A 26694-nucleotide genomic window follows, 5' to 3' on the forward strand; every position below is an offset into this window, starting at 1 on the left:
TTTAGAAAGAGACATGAGGTCCGACACCTCTTCCATATGAACCCTCTTTGGCGTTTTCTCCCAACAGACTTGTTTTGACTCATTTCTCTTCTCACTTCTCAGCACCACTTGCATTCATTCAGGTACCAACTCCTCTTTCTTCTTCTTCTTCATCTTCTTCTTCTCTCTTTCTCTCTCTAGCTTTCTCTCTCTAACCCAATCTTCACAATGCTCATTCCTCTGCTTCCAGATCCAGCGAATGCTCCTGCTCCTGCACTGTGATACCTGAACGTCGTCGCTTCTCGTCGTGGTTCTCGAGTTTCCGATCCCCGCCGGTGGAGAAACCCTAGATCCGCGATGCTGCATCTCCGGCACCGCCGGGATTCCACTCCGGCCACCACCAGGTGGCGGAATAAGGTAGGTAGCGGTGTTTTCCATTTTTTACTCCTTGCTCTTGGAATGCGCAAGACGGTGACGTTTTCTGCTTCGGTTTTTTGTTTTTGTGTAGTTTGATGAGAATCTGGAGCAATGGCCGCATCTCAATGAGCTGGTTCATTGCTACACCACGGATTGGGTCAAGGATGAGAACAAGTACGGCCACTACGACAGCATCGGAGCGCCGTCGTTTCAGAATCAGATATATGAGGGCCCTGACACTGACATTGAGACTGGTATTTCGCTTTTTCTCATTTCCTGTTTTCAATTTTCGTATTAGCTACTGCATTTTGAAAAGGGTTTGAAAAACACGTGTTGGAGTGTTGGGAGAGTGCATGTTGTGAATGTGAATGGCCTTATTTGCTTGAAGTATATTAATGGCACGTGGATGAGTTCTGGGTTGTGTTAATTAGTGATTAATGATTGCGGCGCGAAGTTTTTTTTTAAGTAAGAATTTAATGGTTATGCAGAAATGCGGCTTGCTAGTGCGAGACGAACGAAGGGGGAAGATATTAGTGAAGATGATGTCCCTAGTACTTCGGGAAGGCAGTTTATGGAAGCCGCTGATGGAGAACATTCGGATATTCCAAAGGTTCATTGGTTTAATTCGTGTTTTAATTCCGTTGGACGGTTCCCTGCCAGCTTGTTTTCAGAGTTTGTGGTTTATTATGTATTGAAAAGCAAATATTAGTGCTGATCTTGTTTAGCTTCTAATTTTTTTGTTCTTTTAATAACTTCATGTACAGCATTTTAGTCAATCTCCGCTTCCTGCTTATGAGCCGGCATTTGATTGGGAAAATGAGCGCTCATTGATATTTGGGCAGAGGATACCGGAAACTCCCATATCACAGTATGGCATTCCTGCGACGTTGTTTCCGAGTCGTGCTTTTTCTTCTCTTTCTTTCCATTTTGTTTTCGCTTTACCGAGTATTTATTTGTTATTCCTTTTCTGTTGGCCATCTCAGTGGAATGAAGATCTCTGTAAAAATTCAGTCTTTACAATTTCAAGCAGGATTAGCTGGTGAGTCTTATGGCATTGATATCGGTGGGATAATGTTGATGGATTGCTTCTTCTCTTAATGCTGCTGCCAATGCCGTTTAGTTTTTAATGTTTATGCTGAGAGTGGATTCAAGTGTGCGACTCAAGGCTCTGTTTTTGTTCTAATGTTTTGTAGAGCCCTTTTATGGCACAATTTGCTTATACAATAGGGAGAGAAGAGAAAAATTATCAGAAGACTTCTACTTTCATGTCTTACTGACTGAAATGCGGGATGTAAGCTATGCAAGACCTGATTTAACAATTTTTCTTGGATATTATTATTCTTAAAACACTAAATCAATGGGTGTTTTTGTAGTGACAATGGTTATTTCCTTTTATACTTTTTCCAGGCAAAAGTTACCTATGAACCTCGTGCAGTGTTTTACTTAGATGCGCCATCTGCTTCAGTTTGTTTGTTAATCCAGTTAGAGAAGCATACTACTGAAGAGGGCGGGGTTACTCCTTCTGTTTATTCACGCAAAGATCCAGTATGTATCGAAGCTTTTATTCCTTTGCTGTATTAGTTGTTTTCTTTGTGATTGAGCAATGGATTTCATGCCACCTATTTTTTTTTATCTACACTCTACAGGAAGACCTTCTATAGCATAATATAGGTGTTTGTATTGTCTATTTATTAACTATTTCTTAAATATTTAATGTCATGTGGATAGAAATTAGAACTTCTATAACGTAACGATTAGAAGGATGTGCCCTTCCAAGTCAGATCTCAAAGAGCAATCCAGGGATGCCTCTTTAAAAGAAACGTTTGTCTAATGCAACTCAAGCTCAAGTCTTTTTATTTTCTGGATGTTTGAAGCATAGTAGTCAATCCCTGATAGCAGCTGGACCCATAAGTGGGATAGTGGTATAGCTAATAGTGGGCTTATTTTTTATACATACTTTTATATAATTAACAGTTTAATACTATATATGTGGATCCGAAAAATCCTAACAGGGAAACGATAGAGAAAATAGATAAAAGGAAATATTTTTGGAATTTTTATTGATTAGAACTGGAAATTAAAGATAAATAAGAGGCTGGTTCTCCAAAAGGGCTGGTTCCCTTGCAACTTCATAATTCAATCCATGACTCAAACCTATGGAGGGTACTCCTATTTATAAGAACTAATCCTAATAACAATAACTTAATCTCTTTGAAATAAAGAAAATATACTACTAGAATAAAATATAAACTCCTAAAATAAAATATATTATAATTCTAAAAGATAACCCAACCCCAAAATTAACAACTCCTAAGATAGACTCTAAAATAAAAAGATAGACTCCTAAATTAAAATAAATCTTAATCCATAATAATTAGATCCTAACAATATACATATAAATACTAAAAAATGATAAATATTATTCAAAATTCATAACATTCATGATAGCAATATATGAACAGTTTAATACTATATACATTTGTGGAGTGTTGGTTGGTTGAGCTTGAGAGGAGGATTCCATGACTGGAAGAGGGGAAGAAAAAAAAAGAGAGGAATTGATGAAAAGAAAGAAAACATGGTAAGAAGAGAAAAGGAAAGAAAACAGGGTAAGAAGAGGAAAAAGAGCTAAACTGAGAGGAAAAGAAAGGGGGAAAAGAGCAATCCACCTGAAACAACGGCCGCTGGAGAAACCCACGGTGTTCGCCGGAGAAAGGCTGCAGTTCCCGGAGATGAGGGTGGTCGAACAAGGCGGTTAAGACTTGAGAAGAGAGCAGACAGCCAGGATGAAATGAGGCGCGGGAGTGTTTCTTCCATGACTTACCGTGTTTGACCTAATTTTTCCTCCCACGAATTTCCAAATTTTCCCCTAAAAACATCACTGAACTCTTTCGCACCGCTATTGGCTGTGAAGGGCCGCAATTTCCCGTGATTATGGCTGCTATTAGCTCTGCTCCAGCCGCGGTCTCAATCTGTGACACGCCGGGAACCTTATAGCGGTAGGAGGCTGCGACACGATGCTATGCTGCTATAGCTCCTTAATAGCGCGCTATTGACTACTATGGTTTGAAGCTCTTTAGGATCAAACCTTTGTATATGAGAAAGGGAGAGCAAAAGAGTATAATGTATTAATATCTAATGGCACTATGTGGTTTGATAGATGCCATGAATTATGAACCTAGGCACTTAAATAGGGCTCTGAGCTAAAAAGTTTCATTTCTTTTTAAATCTTCATTCTTTATTTAATATTTTATATTTTTTTCTACGGGTTATGGTGGTTCTAAAAATATTGAAAATCACGTAATTTATTTCATTTAATGAAAAAAAATGAAAATGACCAGATTAATTAAATAGTCTTTGCACTACCCATGATGTTAGCTTGTCCTTTGATTCTCTGAAAAGTGAAAAGTGATCTGTACTCTATAAATTATTGATTTAGAAAGGAATAGGAGGGTACAAAGGTACGTTTTCTAGATTAGATTTGAGTTCCTCTGAAGAAATAAATAAGTTCTCTGAATATTTGCTGTTGAATGTGAATGCTTGCTTATTTTAATTCATAATGTGCTGTGTGATTGGTATCTTGGATTTTAATACATCTAATGTGCCGTGTCCATACTATTTGTGCATGGATATATTGTTGGAACAGTTCTTTGGGATTTAATATTCACCTCAACTGGACAGGTTCACTTGACTGAGAGAGAGAAGCAAAAATTGCAGGTGTGGTCTCAAATCATGCCTTACAAAGAGTCCTTCGCATGGACTATTGTATCATTATTTGATAGCAGTGTTGGTACAGCTTCGGTAGGGCCTGCTTCTCCGAGCAGCCCTCTTGCTCCAAGTGTATCTGGTTCAAGTTCCCATGAAGGTGTTTTTGAGACTACTTCAAAAATCTCTTTAGATGGAAAACTGAGTTACTCGAATGGAAATTCTGTTGTAGTTGAGGTTTCAAACTTAAATAAAGTCAAAGAAAGCTATACTGAGGAATCACTACAGGTATGTGCGTCAGATTTCATTTGGTTGAGACTTTACTTCTGTTCTGAGAGTCTAAATTAAGGGATGAAAATTCTGGCTGAAGATTTCTGCTATTTATGGCACTTTAAAGTGATATTGATAATTAACATGAGAGAACTATATGGCAATCATTCAGTGTGCTGTATGCATTGAATTTATTTGTTTGTTGTTTTTTTTTGTTCTCATATGGGTTTAACTATTATATTCATCTAATTAAATGTTAAACTGTGATTGCATCATTCTCTATGTTCATGTGTTCATTTCTATTCTAAATGAAATTTTTGAAACAAATTCAAACTCGTTTTAGATGATCTTATTGTTTGGGCTTTAAAAAATTTAACTAAAAAGAAACTGCACTTGGACTACATAATTTAGTGGATATGTTACACTGTGATCCTTATTATAAGTCTGAGTTCTTGCTGTCTGCATTTCTCTTTTCTCGAGAAGACAAATTTATATGCTTGCTATGATCTAACAGTTTGTGGTTTGTATTGATACTCTTTTCTTGGTATTTTTTGAAAAAATGTCAAGGATCCCAAGCGTAAACTGCATAAACCTGTCAAAGGTGTTTTGAAACTGGAAATTGAAAAGCACAAGATATCGCCAGCTGATTTGGAAAATGTGTCAGAAAATGGTAGCACTACCAATGATTCTGTTGACCCAGGGGATCGCATTGCAGATTCACTGGCCGGAAAGTATCCTAGTAATGGTTGTGATGATCCTCAGGGTAGTAATGGGAAAGAAGTTTCGGGCAATGGATCAAATCAACATGGAAATTCAGATTCTTATGCTGATGATGTAAGTCTAATAATGGAGCTGATAATATACGGTTTTAAGTTACCCATCAGAGTTCCCCCACCCTTTAGAGTATTGATTACTGTTTTAACTTTGAAGGGATTTATAGTAACATTTTTTTTTACTTCTAAGTGCATTTTTATAACCAAGTTCGTGATTGAGTGGTTCTTTAGTGTCTCTGCGAAGAAGAGTAATTATGGATGTTTGAGTGTATGATCAAGCAAGTAGCTTTATTGTGTGTACCTAAAAATTATCATGATTGAGTAAATTACATAAAAGGAGTTACTAGCTGTTATCAGTAGACATATATAATTAAATAAAATTAGACATATCTTTCACGAAACAGCTATTCCAAAAGCTTAAACTGTTGGGTGAAAGCACATAAATGGTGTTGTATTACATTTCTAGCATGCCACATGCAAGAACCCTTTGGGTTTTAATTGTGGTCATTGCTTAGGACCACCTATCTTGTGTTAACTTATTTAGTTTAGAAAAGAGCTTCTGATGCCATGTCATGAATTAACTGTGCCAAAAGCCTGGACTTTAGAGTGAAGAGACATAAATTGTTTTATGTTATACTTCATTCAATATCCAATGCAAGAATTTCATTTTTTAATTGGTTTATATCTAATTGATGGTTGGAGAAAAGGGAGCTTCCATATAATCTTAACACTTCAAGTATGGTCTAATTTTCAACGCATTCTTAATTGCTAGTTCTTTTCTGATAACTCTTAAGGAATCTTTGGGTCCTGCTAATTACTGTTGTATTTGGTTATGATAATAAATGCCAATGGTGTTTAAATTTACCACAGCGATGAAGAAATTGTGATACTGTAGTTTTATGTTTCTTTTTCTATTTGCCATATCTATGCTAATATGCTCTATATTGATTGACATATAGTTCCATGCTTTTGACTTCCGCACTACAACAAGAAACGAGCCTTTTTTGCAACTTTTTCACTGCCTGTATGTGTATCCGTTGACTGTAAGTTTGGGTAGGAAAAGGAATTTGTTCATACGGGTTGAACTCAGGGAGGATGATGCTGATATTCGTAGACAGCCATTGGAGGTATTGACCTTACATTTTTTTTATTGCAAATCATGACACTTGCTCTACTTTCTTAACTTGTTTTTTTGGTGTGATTAATCTGCCCAGGCAGTGTATCCTAGAGATCCAAGTCTAGATGCATCATTTCAGAAGTGGGGTCACACCCAAGTTGCTGCTGGGGCTAGGGTTGCTTGCTACCATGATGAAATTAAACTTTCACTTCCTGCAATGTGGACACCCACGCACCACCTCCTATTTACTCTATTTCATGTTGATCTACAAACAAAATTGGAAGCTCCAAAGCCAGTAAGTTCATTTTTCCCCACTTAGTTTCCTGTTTTTCATTCCTGCTTATAGTGGTTTTGTGTTTCTGGGTGTATTTTGATTCCTTTGAATTGTTTTCCCTTAAACTTTTGCAGGTGGTAATTGGATATGCAGCTCTTCCTTTATCATCACATGCTCAGTATGTTCTCTTGATTTGATCCTTCTTTGGTTAGACATAAATGTTTATTTCATTAATGATATTTGTTGCTTGTTAGTTCTTGCTTTTGCAAAAATATGGTCTGGTTATGATAGAAATACCATTTACCAATTCGATGTCCATCTTTGTATTGGCAATCCTATATCTAAATTTTACTGCTGAATTTTGAAACATTAGAAAGGATGTAAATAGGATAACTACAGCTGTACAGTATCATGCATTATAGGGTAGCCGTAATCCTTGTATTTATTGTAATTCAGTGTGTGTGTGTAGTATAGCTTCATTGACTAGATATATGGTTAAATAAGTCCACGTTTAGGGTAGAGCAATCCTCACCCTTGAACTAGCTTTTGGGCTAGAGTTAGGCCTAATCTGAATTCTAAGAATGTATATACTCTTCACTTATTTTGTGGAGGTTTATGATTTTTGTGTTTCTTTACAGGCTGCGATCAGAAATAAATCTTCCAATTATGAGAGAGTTGGTCCCTCATTATCTCCAGGATGCAGGACGGGTATGTGTTCTAATATTAATGTACACCTTCACATCTTGATTTACTTTTATGTTTTACTTGTTCTCCCTTTCTCTTTGGGTAGTGTGAACCCATGAGCATGTTTGGATGGAAAAGAGAGGTAAAGGGTGAGATTGAAAAATTTACTTAAAACCTTCGTCTTGGCTCAGAGTTCTTTGAAATGAGATATTATCATGTCATCCTTGCCCTTGTAAAAACATTTCAAACTTTCCCAAATTTTAAGGATTTTAAACATCCTAGGACTGTGAATGAAACTTATCACTTAACTTCACGTTCTTGAGATGATGGTTACTGGTCTTGAATTGTATATTATATTGTACTTCACTTGAGTTTATTTGGCTTGAGACTTCTTCTGTAGTTTGAATTTGTTATGTTCTTTTTGCTTTCTTTAATAGGAGAGATTGGATTATTTGGAAGATGGGAAAAACGTCTTCAGACTGCGTTTACGGCTATGTTCTTCTTTATACCCTATCAATGAACGTATTAGAGATTTCTTTCTTGAATACGACCGCCACACTCTTCGTACAAGTCCGCCTTGGGGTTCTGAACTTCTGGAGGTATCATTATTGTTCTCCAGCTTTTGAGTTTTTCGTGTTTATCTCAATTGTGCTTCTGGACTTATTTAGTACCAGATATATTTTGAAATCATTGTTGGGTGCTATTTATTGCCCTAAATCTACTGGAAAGGATATCATGAATTTTTTTACTTGAAGCATTACATAATTTATATGATATATTTACAACTATTTCTCATTCTGCTTCTGAATGCTACAATTTGAAAATTAGCTTGGTGATTCACAATTTGATAACTTTTCTGGGTTCATTGTGTGTATTGGAGAGAAGCCTTATTTGATTTTTTACATTTTTATGGTGATTTGACTTGTTTGTATGCTTGTATTTCTTTTCTATTGGTTGATTTAGTGTAAATATGCTTTTCCATTCCTAAAAAAACTTTTCACGGAATGTCTCTCTTTAATGCTTAAGCTATTAGATGAAGGCTCATAAATAACTTCATACATGCCTTCTCATGCGAGATACCTTTTATACTTGGACAACACATGCCTACCCCCTATGATATGCGGAAATTCAACCTTATAAGAATGGAGATGGCAACCACTTGGTTGTAGAAGATCCAATATAAAGTCAAGGACCAATTCTCATAAAAGTTTAAGCTATTAGGTGAAAGCTCATGAATGACTTTGTTATGGCTCTAGTACAAGCCTTCTCGTGGGAATACTATTGCCATATATAATGGAAGTAGTATATGTGTACGTGATGAACACTAGTAGAACAAATCTTGAGATTCTGATCTCCTTAATTATTGAAGGCTGAAATGAAATGTAGTCAAGCAGTTGCCTAGAAATCTTTATCTTATCTTATTTCATGTTCCCCTTGGAAAGCTCTTTTTCTTCATTATCTATCTAGCTTATATATTTTGATACAAATCTGGAGGGAAAATGTTTGTTGTGTTTTTGTCCCTTTAATTTGGGCTAGGCCTAACTCAACCAAAAAGCTGGGTTGTGAGGTGAAGATTCCCTGTACCTTTATAAGCTCTACTTTGGCCATATCTCTTGTCGATGTGGGTTCTCAATGCACTACTGAATAGGAGGAATTTTTTTTATTGCCATGGAAGTTTATGATGTCAAGCTGAATGCACTAGGAAAATCGGAGGCAAGGTAGATTGCATTGGGAAATCCCAGGTTGATTTATTGTACAACGATGGGTGACCCAATATTAGATTGGCTCTGATACCATTTTGAATTTGGGCTAGGCCTAATTGAACCTCAAAAGCTAGATAGTAAGGTGAGGATTGCGCAGGTCTTTATAAGCTCTACTTAGGCCATATCTTTTTAGTCCATGTGTGATCTAAACGATTTTTGTGTTGGTTCTAGAAAGATGCCTGAATTTGATTTAATAAGGGCCTTTCTTTGTGTTTGAAATATAATATTCTATTATTCATATGTCTTCACCCTAAACTTAAGTTTTTTGGGGATAGTTCGTTCATGTCTTCATGATATAAGTCTTCCCCGGTTGACCTGCAAGTTTGCTTGTTAGTTGATGCAATTGTGCTGCTGCTAGATATTTAACCATCCTTGTTTCTGTATTTTGTTACCTTTCGTTTTTAATTCCAATGTACTGAAAAAAGAGGATTTTTCATTTGTTGTAAGCAGAGAGTTGACTCTTGAGATAGATTTTCTTCATTATTGATTCAGTGATTCTTTCCTTTTACTTCTGTGCTTTTAACTTTTTCTGCTTTAAAGGACATCTCATCCTACCTTCAATTTTTACGTTGCCTATTCTCTCAAAACAAACAAAGTTTTGTTTTTTTTTTTTCATTTAAAAAAAGATGCTCTCCGATATGCATTTCCACATTTGTACCCTATCGTAATTCCAAAAATTGTTACTTATCTGGCAGAACCGCAGAACTGAAGAATGACATTTAGCCAAGCAAGATAGTGTGTAAATCATTATTTTAATTACCACCGCTATAGATGGTACTTATATTTTCGCTATTGATGACTTTAAAAGCAAAACAATTAAATGTGTAAATTTATTTGGACTAATTTTATTGTGGACCGTCTGATTCTGTACTCCTTGGCCGCTGTTATGTTCATGTAGTATGCTTCTAACCATTTTAAGTTACGTTATGTGTATGTTGTATACTTATCATATGTCCTTTGGTGGAGTACTTAATTAAAATTTATTAATTCTGGAATGCAGGCTATTAATAGTTTGAAGAATGTTGATTCCACTGCATTACTTCAGTTTCTTCACCCAATTCTTAACATGCTACTTCATCTTATTGGTAATGGTGGAGAAACATTACAGGTTTGCTCATTAGCTGGTTCATTTTTTTTTGTCTCATGTTTTAAAAAGAGCCTTTTTGCTGCATTTATTTTTTATATTTTCCCTTTAATGTATATTTTGTTGGTTAATCCTCCCTTTCCATTCTTTGCATGTATTATTTGCTTCTTTCACTCTATAGTCTATTTATTCATCTGTCCCTATTGTTTCCAGGTTGCAGCTTTCCGGGCTATGGTTAATATTGTAACCAGGTATACCTTTAACCTATATTATATTAGTGTATTGTGTTAGTATACTGTTAACAACATAATCATTCGTGCATTTTTAATGTATCCTTGCCATAGATGATAGAACTGACTCAGTTAGTGTTGGGTGTAGTCTGGTAGTGTTTGTTACAGTGGTAGACTGGTAGTTACTCATGCGACTGAAACAATAACTATAAATCCCTATACATGTATGTAACTGATCATTCAATGCAATCATATCTTCTCACATCAATTCTCTAATAGACCCAAGTTTAAGTTAGTTAAAGTTGTATATGCTAGCTATATGTGCAAATCAGACAATTATTTCATTTATAAATCAGTAGTTTGTTTTTGGAAGAGTTCTTGTTCTTTGAATATGTACCGCTATGGTATAGTAATTTCTTTAAGTGACTATGTTTAGAGATGTATTTACATCTATTATGGGTATGGTCTGTGTGTTGGCTACTGCTCTATGTACAGAGGTTATTAAGAGATTCAAATACAGTTGCCTTTTTAAACTTCTGCTTCTTAATAATTGTAAATTAGTGAAACCTAATTGAAAGCCACTCAAAAAGGAAGATTTGAGACAAACAGGGAGTATGCATTCTGTGTTATTCCTTGCAGTTGCATGTATTTGTGTCATGCATCAAATTCATTAATAAGCCTTCAAGTCTGCACGTGAAATAGAATATGGTTTGCAGTACCATGACTACAGTTTTTGGGCAAGAAAGATATCTGATGAAAACACTAACTAAATACTACCACTAAACTCTTCCCATGTGTTGGTGGATATAAATAGCCTTGGCATGCCTCGTATGTTTTGTAAAAAGGAATGTAAATTTATTCTTAAAATTCGTGATCACCATTTGATTTTTCATATAATATGAGTTTAATTTGTAGGGTACAGCAAGAGTCGGTTGATGATGCTGAAAGAAATCATTTTCTAGTCAACTATGTGGATTGTGCTTTTGATGATTTTGGTGGTCGACAACCACCAGTATATCCTGGATTATCCACTGTCTGGGGAAGCCTGGCACGAAGTAAGGTACTGAAATATTCCTAATCTATTGTCTATTCCAATTCCTGCTTTTTATGTAACCATTACCACCATCTGTTAAGAACTCTAAGAAGTGTAACTGAATTTCATTATTGAAAAGCTGAAGAGTACAAAGAGTAGTCTCAGTATTTATAGAGAATGCAAGACTTGCTAAGCAAGCTAACTACTCTAACAGAATCTGTTATATGACAGCTGTAATGACAGCTCACTCTAACTGAATCTAACTGAATCAGAAATACTAACTGCAATACTAACAGTAACTAACTACTTAATCAGAGTAATGTGTACTCTACTCTAATACCATCATTCATCTGTCTGAATTTTCTCATGTATTAGCACATTTTCGTGCATATGCTGGTTTAATGTTAGGGGGAAAGTAGGAAGTTTACATGGATGGAGGTTTGACAATGATGCTTGAGTTTCAAGATCATGTTTTTAAGAACTTAGTATTATTTCGTTGAAGTGGGAACTTTCAGGTCTACAGTAGTCTTTCTGTGCAGCTAACTATTTACAGTTGACATAATTATGTGTAAATATCTTTCACCCACTTCCTTTCTCAATTTTTATTGGCATTTTGTTTTTAAATTGAGGCAGAGTATTTCTTCAACTATTTATTTGCAGTTTTGTGTAATCCCTTTTTAACCAGCTATCATAGTAGATTTAGATTGGACTAGGAGCCATCCATAATTATCTTCTTTTGCAAATAGACTAATTTTGCTTGCATTTACTTACTTTTCTATTAAGGATGTGCTACCTAATTTTGACTTTATTATTTGTGTGTTTGTGTATGGATTTCATGCTTGTGTGTAAATTGCTAAAAAAGAATCTTAAAATGTCTGCTTCATTTAACTCTTCAGTTTAGTAAATAGAATTGAGTTCACTTTTCAGGCTAAAGGGTATCGTGTTGGACCTGTGTATGATGATGTTTTGGCAATGGCTTGGTTTTTTCTGGAGCTAATTGTTAAATCAATGGCATTGGAGAAGACTCGCCTCTTCTATCATAGTCTTCCGATAGGTAACTTTAAAAGCTTCTGATTTGATGTTTTAAACAATTGAGTGTCTTTTGAATTTTTAACTTTTAATTATCTGAATAATTTTTTGGGGATTCAATTGTGAATTCGGAGTCCCACAGTGGTGGTTGATGATTTAATTTTTTGATCTCTGCCTAAAATATATATAGACATGATGGCTGTATTTAGCTTTAACAGATACAGTTATGCAGTTTAACAGGTTTACTAAATACTTAGCTGTCTCATTTGGTGTTTTTTGTGTATGATGTAGTGGAGAGGTTGTTGGTCTTCTTTCAATTTATATATTGTGTTCAAAGTTCAAAAAATGACATCCATTTACTATTTGAATTTGCTTAGGTTCTAGCTTGAATTTTGATCTCAATCTTTCTTTCCTTTTTGTACAAAAGGTGAAGATATCCCACCAATGCAGTTAAAGGATGGTGTATTCAGATGTATAATGCAGTTGTACGATTGCCTTCTTACTGAGGTGCATGAACGCTGCAAAAAGGGTTTAAGCTTAGCAAAACGGTTGAACAGTAGTTTGGCCTTCTTTTGTTATGATCTTCTATCCATTATTGAGCCACGACAAGTTTTTGAGCTGGTATGCTGTTTGTATGCTACGTTTCCCGTATATTTGGTTGTTATTTTTCTTGAATTTTATAATGCTGTTTGCATATTAATGACGAAATTGGAGACTTCCTAGTTCCTATGTCTGACCGCATTAGGGGCTCTATTTATTGATGGGAAATAGAGAGATGTCAACCATATGATTTTAAAATTGAAATGTAGGGATGCTTTGGGTGTTATCCATGATAGAAAAGTACCGCTCAAGTTTAAGGGATAATTTTACCAGATATGACTAAATTTTATGTAATGAGTAGCCAACTAGGAAATAGTTTTGTTGTAGAAATGAAAATTTTAAGATGGATGAGTGAAATCTGGAATAAATGCAATAGAGAGAAAGTTCAGGTACTATAGTTTTTGGGGGAAAAATGGTGGAATCTCACCTTTAGGTGGTTTGGGCAGATGTGTAGAAAATTTATATTCATCTAACTCTATAAAGATAGGCTCTTCAAATAAAGACAGATTACTAAAATAGAAGATAAACTCCTAAAATAAAAGTTCGACTCTTAAACTAAAAGATAGCCCACACAATTAGGCTTCCTTCTCCTTGTCTCCACGCTCCCTTATAGAATAAACGGCTTAAAGGGTCCAAAGGCCCCTGAAATTACAAAGGGAATCAAATCCAGGACCTAGAAAAATTTTGCATCAAATTGGGTCCCTAAGAATTTTTTTTTAATTCAATCAAGGACAAATGCTGCCAGACTTCAATTTTATCCTACTCAGCAATTCCACGTGTCATTTTTATTTTATTTTTTAATTATAAAATTATAAAAAATTATTTTTTAATTCCAACTCATTTATTTAAGCAGAAAAAAATTAAAAAACTTAATAAAATCACCAATTTAACTAATTTCAGCTCTAATTAACCAATCTCTTCAATTAAGCCCCAAATACCCAATTTGAAGCTGCAACTTCTGTTTTGAATCTCCTCCCTCCTCAATAGAAGCACCTCCTCATGTCATCCTCCAAATCCCATCCAACCCATCTCTTCACCCTTCCCACAAACTCCATTTCTTCAACTGGTGTCGTTCCCATCATTCCTCCCCTCTTTCCTCCTCTGCTTACTCCCTCATCCTCCGCACCCTCTCCCGACCTGCCTTCCTCTATCATCTCCTCAACCCCAAAACCACTTTTCCTTCACCATCGTACAACACCACCTCACCAAAACACTCCAAAATTTGAACTGTGTCCAATCTCAGAAACCCAGAAGGAAACACTCCTCTTTCTGCCCAATCTCAACCCAAAATTCGAACTTTGTGTCCAATCTCAACCCCCACCATACCCATAAAAGATGAACACGAAGAATGGGATTTCGATCTGTCCCAAACCAAGAAGAGGAACGATGGCTGGTTTCTGAACATGTGGTGGCGGTGCCCAAAGGCCATGGCTGAATCTCTTAATCTCTTCCTCTTCTCTTCATTTTTGTCCTCTGTGGCCGCGTGGGGGTGGATACAAGCGTGCGTATCCTTCAAGAGCTCGTTGAAGAAATTGTCCATGGAACCGCTTCTGGGAATCTCGCCGTTGTGGCTTTGCTGGTTGTGGCTTGCTAGTTGCAGATCTGGAAAATCCGAGATTTGGGTTTGGGTTTGTGATGGAGATGTTGAAAGGGTTTGGGTTTTTTCTTCTTCTTTTGGGATGAAGGGAAATACAATCTGGGTTTGGGGAAATACAAGCGTGTATGTCCTTCTTTTGTTTCTTGTTTTGAAATTTTGTTTTATCTTCATCTTCTATGAAGGTGGAGGTGTTCTCTGGAGGTGGAGGTGTTCTCTGGAGGTGTTCTTCGTTAGGGTTGAAATTGGGGCTGATGATGGATAGATAGGGTTAATTTGAGGGATTTGATTTTATGTTTATATTAGGGATTTGATTTTATGTTTAGATTAGAGATTTATGTTTAGATTAGGATTTTATTAAGTTTTTTTTTTTTCTGCTAACATAACTGACTTGGAATTAAAATTTTATTTTTAATTAATTTTTCTAATTAAAAAAAATTTAAAAAGCCACGTGGAAAAGCTGACTAGGACAAAATTGAGCTCTGGCACACTTTGGCCTTAATTGAATTAAAAAAAAAATTCTAGGGACCCAATTTGATGCAAAATTTTTCTAGGTCCTGGATTTGATTCCCTTTGTAATTTCAGGGGCCTTTGGACCCTTTAAGCCTAGAATAAACCTTCCAAAGTGGAGGTTTTTCTTGGATCCTAACATAAGTAGATCACATGAAGTGTATTCCAATAGCTAGAGATTGAGGGAATGTAGAAAAACCATAGACCAAATGACTACTCTTGAAAATTTGTAAGTTTTCAGTTTGGTTCCTGTCTCTGAAATTGCTGGTTTCGATTCAACCCCTTTGCATGCTAAATTTTGTTTCAGTGAACGTGTTAGTCTCTTTTTTTGTGTTCTTTCCTCTGGTTTTTCTCCATGCTTTGATTCTTGGACCTCATGCAAATGTTATTATCTATTGCAGGTATCTTTATATCTTGATAAGTTCTCTGGTGTATGTCAATCGGTTCTTCACGAATGCAAACTTACATTTTTACAAATAATATGTGACCATGATCTTTTTGTTGAAATGCCTGGGAGAGACCCTTCAGATAGGTACTTCATTGTTATAAATATAATGTTTATTTGATTACTTATGTATGGCATGTTGTAGTCCTTGGCACAAACATTTCCTTACGAAGTAGTCAATATTGTTTACTGATGATAACTATCTTAAGTGACCTATGGCCTATCTGATTTTATGGTATTCTCTTTCATGACATCAAACCAGTTTTGGTTGATCTCTCTGATTGGATGCTTTTTTTCTCTAATCATTGGAAATTAGTCTTGGTTGACCTATCTGATTTGGATTTTATTTTTCTTAAATGTTGGGAAACCATGCTATACTTTGTTGTACTAGGGCGTGGGTTTAAATTAAAGTCCTGAAACATATGGAGTAATACTACTTCAGTTATGATTTATGATTTGTGAAACTTTATGTATACATCAATCACCTGTATATTTGACTGTTCATTCATTCTTACATAGGAACTACCTTTCATCTGTATTGATACAAGAACTTTTTGTTACTTGGGATCATGAAGATTTGTCTCTACGAGCAAAGGTGATTTAGTAGGAATAGATCCTTATTTTCTTCTACCTGATAACTTTTGTTTTATTTCTACTTCATAAATTTTTTATTGATACTTTCGTTTCCTCCTTGTGTATCCATTTGCAGGCAGCGAGAATATTGGTTGTGCTCTTGTGCAAGCATGAGTTTGATGTCAGATACCAGAAGCCAGAAGATAAGTTGTATATTGCTCAGCTCTATTTCCCACTTATTGGACAGGTGTGTAGAGTTACTTTACTTCTGATTTGCTAATGTCTAGTTGTGTTTATATTGTGACTTAATGTGGATTTTTTATTTCCTAATTCAATAAGTTTGTGAAGTTCCTCTGATTTAATATTCTTGGGCAATAAGATTAATGGATCAGAATCTGAGGCTTTTACGCATACTTGTACTCCTAAATGCTTATAAGTTAATGGGAAAAGAAACTTGATGGTAGACCTGGCATCACTGCTTGTCCCATGTTGCAATAGTGAACATCTAGGTGTAGTTGGACAAGAGCTGTTTGGAAGTTGAACAAAATTGTGACATGTAGGAACTATATAATGTTCGCAAGGATATTAGGAATAAACTGCAAATATTATTTGCTTATCATTTGTTGCTGTGGATGAAATAGTTTTTCACCACAAGTTTTGTAAAAATTCAATTTAAACCAGAGAGCATGAGCTGTACGAAGATGGCAAATGCTGTGTTTATAGATCTCATATACTTTTCAGGTTACACTGGCTACTGTCTAATTGCTTCTTTAATCATGAGTTTAATAAATAATTTATCACGTCGAAAGTAATTATTCAAGATTTAATAATTGCGTCGGCCAGTTTCGACTTGAAGCGGAGGGAATTAGCCTATAGACTCAGAAGCGCATCTTGCCACAAATTTTGGTCGTTAGCCCCTGCTGTATATGTCAGTATATGTGGCATATTTTAATCTGTTCCCTTAGCAGATTTGGAAATACTGAAGACTTCACGTCGGAGGACCTATGACCTAGTTTAAATTAGACCCAGGCCAGATCAGGCTCATTTTGTGTGTCTTAGTGGTTTGGTTATGGAGTGTTCTAAATCAGGGCACAACAATAAGAACCTGAGTGTATTTGGATATGAGTATTAGCGCTGAGGTTCTTTTTTGGAATCTTCATTTATCATATTGATTTTTCGGTTTCACTGGTCGTAGTATCTATGAAAGAATCTGAGCATGAGCAAGAAAATGAAGGAAAATGTAGGAACTTGTGGGAAAGTGAGGAAGGGTTAAATCCAGGTTGTAATCTCTGAAACCTATGTATATTGAACATAGTTTTGATTTCTTGTATTCGTTCAGTCTGTTGCAAGGTAGTCAGAAGCGGGATTTAGTAATAAAGCGTGGAGGGTCCAGAAGCGTAAAGCGCTAAAGCGCTAGCTAAAGCGTAGGCTTTAGCCTCTTTTGCCAGTTATATATATATTATATATATTTACACTTATAAATATTTATATGCATCTAAATGGTGTAATTGATAAAAGGTGAATAAATAATACACACGAAATTTATAGCCACTTGAATAACAAATTATATATTATAGTTATTATAGCCATTTTACAGAACCCATTAACAGTTACAGAACCTGTATTAATATTATAGCTATTATGCCATTTTACAGAACCAATAACAAATTAACAACAGGAAATTAATTTTCTAAGTGGTGTGCTATGTGCTATTGCCATCAAAATACCACGTGGATACACGGCTGGAAGCATCATTATTTTGGATAATATATAAATGCTGTAAGCTTATTTTGCCTAATAAAAAAATGGAAGAAAACAATGATCGAGCAGAGGTAAGTGAGAAAGAGGGTCGAAGTCTCGAAGAGGAACAACAGAGAGAGAGAGAATCGAAGAGGAACAGCAGAGGGAGAGGGTCGAAGAGGAACAACACAGAGAGTTAGAGGGTCAAACCTGCAAATTGTGAGTCGCCGGCGCGGCGGCTGTGCAGACGGCGAGAGACGCAGCAGCTTCAACGAGAGAGAGAGACTCAAGATAGAAGAGGAATACTTGAAAATTAGGTTTTAAATCCCTAATTTTAACAAGTCGGGTCAGAAACGGGTCAAAAAACCCGGAAACGGGGAATCTGGCAGAAGCGGCAGAAGCTTCAAAATCACGCTTCTGGGCTTTCGCCACGCTTCCGCCAAATTCCGCCTTAGTCGCGCTTTGAAGCGCAGCTTCACCTCAAGCGCGCTTTAGCACGCTTTAGCGCTTCAAAGCGCGCTTCTGACTACACTGGTCTGTTGAACAGCTGGATAAAACTGTTGCCAAAGCTAGCTTGATATAACAGAAGCTGTTACAAACTGACGGTCTTTGGACAACTAACAGCTAAAATTACAACAGTAGCTAACAGTTTTTGTAACTTAACTGGGCACTAGTCTGCTCAGCTACATGAGTATATCTCAAACAGTATATAGCTACACAGATTGAACCGATGTAAATTCTGTTAACTATTCTTGTTCTCTCTATTTTCTGTTTGTCCTCCTGGTTAAAACACAAGTTGTTAACTGGTATTAGATGTAGTAATTTGGGCTTTGACCAATATTTATTTATAGATAGTCTAATACTTCTACAGAAGTGGAGATTTAGCTCAGTGGTTCAGTTTCTGTCATTTGACTACGAGGTCATGGGTTTGAGTCATGGATTTAGCCTTTTGCTAATACAAAGGAAGGCTTCCAACAGTAACACACAATGGGTCTGGCCCATTTTTGGCCACCATGCACCTTATAGTCCAGTACTTTTCCAACTTAAATTGCCTTATAGGAGAAGAGAATGTAGAAAAAAAAAAACTTTGTAGGCGACCTGCGCTCCTTGCAAGTACAAATGCTGTTTTGCCCTCTTTCCTAACTTTTCCCTTAATAAAAATGGATCTGCTGTTGCCCACAACAGTGTAGGTGACTTGAATTAAAGTTACAAATTTAATATATAATTATTCATGTGCGGTGTGCCTTCACCTAACAGCATAAGCTTTTTTGTTAGTTGGTTTTATGACATGGTATCATAGCCTCTGACCAAGAGGTCTAGAGTTCAGTTCCTAACGCCCCCATTCTTTTCGTAAAAAAATTAATGAATTGCAGCACAGGTAGGTGAACCTGTGCTTGTACACGCCTCAAGCCCAATAGGCTCTTGCCTGAGGCAGTGTGTTAGAAATGTTGTATAAAACCATTCATGTGTCTTCACTCTTCACATAACAGCTTAAGCTTTTAGGATAGTTGTTCCATACAATGGTCAATATTTGTGGTAACACCATGTGCCGAATGATGTGTTTACTATCTGCCGTCATTTTTCTTTTTTATTTTATTCCTTGAATTCTAATTTCTCTAATATATTTTGGTCATCTTTTCAGATATTAGATGAAATGCCTGTTTTTTACAACCTGAATTCTGTTGAAAAGCGTGAAGTATCCATTGTGATTCTGCAAATAGTTCGAACCCTTGATGATGCATCTCTTGTCAAGGCATGGCAGCAAAGCATTGCCCGGACTAGATTGTTTTTCAAGCTTATGGAGGAATGCTTACTTCTATTTGAGGTTAAACTATGTACATTAGTTTTTCATTCGTCTGGATCATGTGATTGGTTTGGTTTTTGTATTTATAAATTTTGAAGTTGGTGCATGATAAAATTCTAAAGAGAAATAGGCAGAACACGCTTAGGGATTGGATGGCCTTTTCCTTTGTCTCGTAATCTTGTTTTGTCAATTATCATAATTGTTATTGTCATGTTAACTCTAGTTTATTTTACAGCACAAAAAGCCCTCTGATGGCATGTTACTTGGCTCAAGTTCTCGCAACCCTGTAGGGGAGGCGCCTGCGTCTCCCAAGTACTCTGATAGACTTTCTCCTGCAATCAACAACTATCTATCGGAGGCCTCAAGGCAGGAAGTCAGGGTGAGCCAACTAGTATAATATTGTAGTATAATTTTAAGGTTTGTTGTATTGTAACTGCTTGGTTTGTGCATCTTATGCCTTTAAATTTTTATTGGCAGCCTCAGGGAACACCTGATAGTGGATACTTATGGCAGAGAGTAAATTCACAGTTAAGCTCCCCTAGCCAGCCATATTCGTTGAGAGAAGCTCTTGCTCAAGCACAGTCCTCTAGGATTGGAGCTTCTGCTCAAGCACTTCGAGAATCACTACACCCACTATTGAGGCAGAAATTGGTACTCTTCTTATTTAATTAAAATAATATTTTGTTAGAAATATAAGTTACATCCACGCACCACAAAACCTTAAGCCACTTAAGGCAATAGGTGTGTGTTTCCTTTAACTTGTATACTATTGTACACTTGTTTATTTATACAATGTGGTACTTCTTTGAGTCACGCATGTGTTACTCTAATAGTTTATAATTTTGTTAAGATGTTTTATCAGTTAAAGCAAGGATGTCATGTGTTTCTGTAAATTCCTTTTTATAAATTCATGCTGTTACATCCTCTTGTGGACTTCAATTGTAATTTTAATTTGTGAATTAAGCATTCTTGTCATTATGCACAATTCTGAATTCTGAAAATATGTGTATGTATTTGTTTATCTGTTTACATTTGGTAACAGAGACATTTCTCTCAGCTCTTGGGTGTCGGTGTGTATATATTGTAGGAACTTTGGGAGGAAAACTTGAGTGCTGCTGTCAGTCTTCAGGTTTTGGAGGTGGCTGAAAAGTTCTCTACGATGGCAGCATCGCATAGCATTACCACTGATTATGGAAAACTTGATTGCATCACAGCAGTATTCACGGGCTTTCTATCGAGAAATCAGCCACTCGCTTTTTGGAAAGCTTTTTTTCCTGTATTTAACAATGTGTTTGATTTACATGGGGCAACTCTAATGGCAAGGGAAAATGATCGTTTTCTAAAGCAAGTCACTTTCCATGTCCTTCGGCTTGCTGTTTTTCGAAATGAAAACATCAGGAAAAGGGCAGTTGTTGGGCTTCAAATACTTGTGAGGGTATGTTTTCATCTATTTGAACTTTTGGTAGTTTACTCTGTTTGGTTTCACATCATATTAATCTAAACATTGTTTTTGTTTTCCCCAATTTGTGCAGTGTTCATTTCATTACTTTATGCAGACAGCAAGATTAAGAGTAATGTTGATTATCACATTATCAGAGCTAATGTCTGATGTGCAAGTGACTCAAATGCGATCTGATGGAAGCCTAGAAGAGAGTGGTGAAGCAAGACGACTTAGGAAATCTTTAGAAGAAATGAAGGATGAAACTGAAAGTGCTTGCCTGTTGAAGGAGTGTGGATTACAAGAGAGTGCTCTTGTGGCCATACCAGAAAAAGTGACAGAGAATAGGTGGTCCTGGTCAGAAGTGAAATATCTCTCTGACAGTTCTCTTTTGGCCCTTGATGCTAGCTTGGAGCATGCACTGTTGGTAAGTTTGAATTATTTATGCATCATGGGTTTTAATGCAGTAAGATCATATATGTAGTTATTGCAATTCAACTCTGGGGTAACCTATTTGCACTATGCTCTTATGTTACATATATTGGGGCTATACTCACAATTTTTAATACCAAGTCAGCTCTTTATCTAATATCTTTGATCCAGATATACATTGTTTTCATTTGTAATGGATGATGACTGTCATGCCTTCTTTTTCTTGTACCAAATGTCAATTTATGCCCTCCCATGAAAATATGCAAATACTAGAAACAGCAATATTAAGAAATGGAAATAAAAAATCCATAATTCTTGTGTCCAAGCTCTTATCTTTTTTTCTTTCCATAAGTAAATTTAGACGTGTTTAAAGAGAAATGTGGTCAGAATATATTTCTCTTGTATTTATCAAATGGTTTGTACATATTTATATTTTATATACAACTTTGAGGAAATAAATCCTAAATCAATCCCAAACTTTAGGGTGTGGAATCTGCTAAATACAAAAGCTATACGACAAATCAACCAACGTCTAGAAATCGAAAGATTCGCAATCATTATCATAATCAACATGTAAAGTATAAAATCATTCACATGCCTTCAGTCAACTAGTTTTTGGGAGATAGGTCATGATTGGTATTAGAACTTAAATGATCAAGTGATTTTTTTGAAATTAAAAGGATGTATTTAAGCATAAGGTCGGTGGGCTTATGCATTGTCTATGATTCAAGTATAAAGGATGTGAGCGGGCATATTAGAGCTGTTATATAAGCTTAAAATCATTCATGTGAGCTTAAACTTTCGGTAAAGGTGTTCATTCAGGAAATGGGTTAGATTTGAATATAAATAAAAGAGAGGATAAGGAATCCTCCAAATACAACCACAAAGCTGAAGGTATACAAAGTTAGTATCTGCCACAGGAAACAACTGAACACGCACATATGAAGAGCCTCAAAACACACTTGTCACACCCAATGCTGGACATTTGAAGCATGTGGTTCATTTATAGGTGGCCTGTGGCCCAATAAACAGACTCTGATACCATGTTAGAATTTGGCTCTGATACCTCAAAGCTAGGTTTTTGGGTAGAGTTGGACCTAGTCCAAATTCTAAGATGATATCAGAGCCTTCCTATGCTCTCTGATACCCTGTTTTAAATTTTATGTTTAACTCTCAAGAAGGAGGTAGAAATAAAGCTGCCAGTTCTGGATGCTCATCTGTTTAAGGATGTATTCCTGATCATTGTGAACCTTTTTAATGGGCATCAATTTCAATACTAAGTGTAATCTTATTGTTCCAGGGCCCTGTGATGACTATGGATAGATATGCTACTGCTGAAAGCTTCTATAAATTGGCAATGGCATTTGCTCCAGTTCCTGATCTTCACATAATGTGGCTGCTTCATCTATGTGATGCGCATCAGGAAATGCAGTCATGGGCAGAAGCTGCTCAGTGTGCCGTTGCCGTTGCTGGTGTTGTGATGCAGGTAAAGACATGATTTATTTATGCATAAAGAATGCAGACTAGGAATTTTCATGATGCATAAATTATATTGATGGGCATATTCTAGGCTCAGCTAAACATTAAATGCCAGTGTGATTAATAATTACTTTTTTTTACCTGGTGTATGTAGTCATGTTTTTCTAATTCTGGTTGTTTGTTAATGTTCTTTTCGGATTGGGTAAACTGTGACTAGACAAAACATGATTGTTGAATCAGGACAGATACAAACTTTTGGTTACAATCGAAAGACAAATTTAGTACATTATTCCCAATTCTCCTTCAGTTAGCGAGTTATAGTGTTTCCAACTGGACAGCTCAAATTATCAATGCCCGGAAAATGAATATTTTTACTTTTTTCCCCCTTGCCTAAAGCTTTAGCTGTTAAATGAAACTTAACCTTTTCTTCTTTTTCCCTTTCTTTTGTCTAGTCTGCTCATGCATGAAAACTTTTCAACTTGAACAAAGTACACCTAGAGACCTTTCTATATATGTTGATATCACACTTAGTGATAAGAACTGAGGGAGGGAGGATAAAAATTAGAGGTTAAATTAAAGCTTTACTTGCCATGGTTTTCATTTTCAATTTGGTTTCTAGCTTCTTTTTTTAAATCAGCGCTCATCTCATCATTACAAACATTTTAAAATTGTCTTTATCATAACGTCAATAGAGTCCCCTAGTTGACATTTTATAGTACAAATGTGCATCCAAACGATCACCTATTGAAAAAAGCACATATTCGAGAATGGATTACTTACAAGCCAGTTCTTTTACAAGTAAAAGAACTTGTAAAGGAGCACTTACTGCACAAATAAACGCTTACTGAGTGAACTGAGTGTCAGAGTTATAGTAACAGGGCAGATTTTGAAAACATTATTAGTTTAAGGACTGGTTTGGAACAATATAAGGATTATATTGAGAATGAGTGGAACTAAAAGGACCAAAATTAACCTCCAGCTTCTGGGCGGATGTGAAGGGGAATCCTCCCTTTTCAAACAAAAAAATAAACATAAAAGATTCTTTCTCTGGCCTTCGGCGAATGTATAATTGAGGGTTAGGCTGATTTTATAGCTTTTTCATGGGTTTTATAACACTTTATTTTCCTTTTTACTCACTGTAGCAGTGTAGTTTCTGTATCCCTGTAGTAGGATTTGGGATCCTTTTGTACTTCCTTCCCTCAAAGATTTCTTCTTTCATTGAAAAAGTCAAAGCCTTAGCACTTATTGAAGGACCTATTATTAGCCTTAGATATTACAGTTAGCTATCTAAAGTGATAGAGATTACTAAAGAGTTAGCATAGTCAAATCTGATCATTAAAAGATAACCCAAATGGTAGACGTCATTCATTTAACTCTATCAATGTTTTTTTTTTCTATCAGTAGTAGTTGATAAGTCTCACGTTGACTAGAGATATGGTTAACATAGTCCTTATGAAGGTTAGAACTTAGAACAACCCTCACCCATAAACCTAGTCCTTATGAACGTTAAAACAACCCTCACCTATAAACTAGCTTTCGGTGTAGAGTTAGGCCTAACCCAAATTTTAAGATTATATCACACCTATCCTAGATCCGTTTATTGGAGAGCACCCATATATGGGACCCATAGATGATCTGCAAATTTCACGCTCCAGATGCTCGGCCCTAGGTTTTAGGAGTGCTGTTGAGAAGATCCCCATTGTTCTCAAGTTAAAACAATTGTCACCCAGAACTCACCCTTGAGCTAACTTTTGGGGTAGAGTTTGACCTAACTCAAATTTTAAGAGTAGCCATTGATTCCATATTAGACCTCATTATCTTATTTCTTATTCTTCATTGTTGTGATCTGATTTATATAGCAACACTTTTTTTATGAGCTTCACACTTACTCTGTTACTATGTTTGATGCAGGCCCTTGTTGCCAGAAATGATGGTGTTTGGAGCAAAGACCATGTTGCTTCATTACGTAAGATTTGTCCCATGGTCAGCAGTGAGATCACATCTGAAGCATCTGCTGCAGAGGTAGAGGGATATGGTGCTTCAAAACTGACAGTTGACTCTGCTGTGAAGTACCTGCAGCTTGCTAATAAGCTCTTTTCACAAGCTGAGCTTTTTCATTTTTGTGCAAGCATTCTGGAACTTGTAATTCCAGTTTACAAAAGCAGGAGGGCTTATGGACAGCTAGCTAAATGTCACACATTACTTACCACAATCTATGAGTCGATACTTGAACAGGAATCTAGTCCAATTCCTTTTACTGATGCAACATACTACAGAGTTGGATTTTACGGTGATAGATTTGGAAAACTTGACAAAAAGGAATATATATATCGGGAGCCACGTGATGTGCGTCTAGGGGATATAATGGAAAAGCTTAGTCACATATACGAGTCTAGAATGGATGGTAATCATACTTTGCACATTATTCCAGATTCTAGGCAAGTGAAGGCAGAGGAGTTACAGCCTGGTGTCTGCTACCTTCAGATTACTGCCGTTGATGCAGTCATGGAAGATGAAGATTTAGGAAGTAGAAGAGAAAGAATTTTTTCTCTTTCTACTGGAAGTGTCCGTGCTCGTGTGTTTGACCGTTTCTTGTTTGATACCCCATTTACAAAAAATGGCAAGACTCAAGGTGGATTGGAAGATCAATGGAAGAGACGCACTGTTCTTCAGACCGAGGGTTCATTTCCAGCTTTAGTAAATAGGCTAGTGGTAATCAAATCTGAGTCCCTTGAATTTTCGCCTGTAGAAAATGCAATTGGAATGATTGAAACGCGAACAGCTGCATTAAGAAATGAGCTTGAAGAGCCTCGAAGTTCTGAGGGGGATCAACTTCCACGACTCCAGAGTCTACAAAGAATCCTTCAAGGCAGTGTTGCAGTACAAGTATGTTGTAGTATTGGTTCTTATTACCTATCATATGCAATATGCATTTTGGTTGCTAAATGAGCTAAAATCCAGATATGAACATTGGATGCTTTACTTTAGGTTTCTCAATTCTGACAGCCACTGCTTTTTGTGCAGGTGAATAGTGGGGTTTTGAGTGTTTGCACAGCCTTCTTGTCTGGGGAGCCTGCAACAAGGTTGCGATCACAGGAACTGCAGCAACTTATAGCTGCTCTTCTTGAGTTCATGGCTGTATGTAAACGTGCCATCCGGGTACATTTCAGATTGATTGGTGAGGAAGATCAGGATTTCCATACGCAACTTGTAAATGGATTTCAGTCTCTAACAGCCGAGTTATCGCACTACATTCCTGCCATTCTCTCAGAGCTATGACACTGGCTCAAGTATTTGCTTTCTAATATTGCTTCGCTGTGTTCATAGTGTTTTCCCCCAATTCCCTCTTCTCTCGGTTGCAAAGATGTGTATTTGCATTTGCATCATGGTTCCATATATTAAGATTTAATCGTGGGAACCAAGCAGTAGGAGGAAAACATGTATCATTCTGTTTGTGTATCATCTAGTCTCTAGTTTCCCCCCTTTCCCCATTTTTTGTTTGTGGTGCGGGGAATAATGTCATTTCTGTAAAATATCTTATTGTTTCAAGTGGTTTAGCCATACAGCTATTGTGTACAGTGTACATTCGAGAATCCCAGAGGACTGTCTATATGAAATAGAAATGACTAACAAAATGCATGAAACTGCTACTAGTAAATCATTAAGTAAACGAATTATTAATTTGAATACGAACTTATATTTATACAACGTTAAACAAACACGA

The 26694-nt window shown here is 36.3% G+C and overlaps 1 protein-coding gene across 1 annotated transcript; it reads left to right on the top strand.

The window, feature by feature from the left end:
* Positions 1-26548, top strand: LOC130745173 (guanine nucleotide exchange factor SPIKE 1). Its single transcript, XM_057597319.1, has 31 exons — positions 1-122; positions 230-396; positions 488-650; positions 885-1006; positions 1161-1264; positions 1380-1435; positions 1590-1687; positions 1804-1941; positions 4075-4386; positions 4936-5202; positions 6101-6268; positions 6356-6553; positions 6667-6710; positions 7171-7240; positions 7654-7815; positions 9980-10087; positions 10277-10314; positions 11209-11353; positions 12254-12380; positions 12783-12976; positions 15461-15591; positions 16024-16099; positions 16214-16324; positions 19460-19642; positions 19857-20000; positions 20099-20272; positions 20709-21056; positions 21154-21486; positions 22792-22977; positions 24882-25856; positions 25995-26548. The coding sequence occupies exons 2-31, from the start codon at positions 337-339 to the stop codon at positions 26247-26249; spliced, it is 5490 nt and encodes a 1829-aa protein (XP_057453302.1). The 5' UTR covers positions 1-122; positions 230-336; the 3' UTR covers positions 26250-26548.
* Positions 26549-26694: the final 146 nt, after the last annotated feature.

The sequence above is a fragment of the Lotus japonicus genome, chromosome 3, assembly GCF_012489685.1.
Source record: "Lotus japonicus ecotype B-129 chromosome 3, LjGifu_v1.2".
Classification (NCBI taxonomy): Eukaryota; Viridiplantae; Streptophyta; class Magnoliopsida; order Fabales; family Fabaceae; genus Lotus; species Lotus japonicus.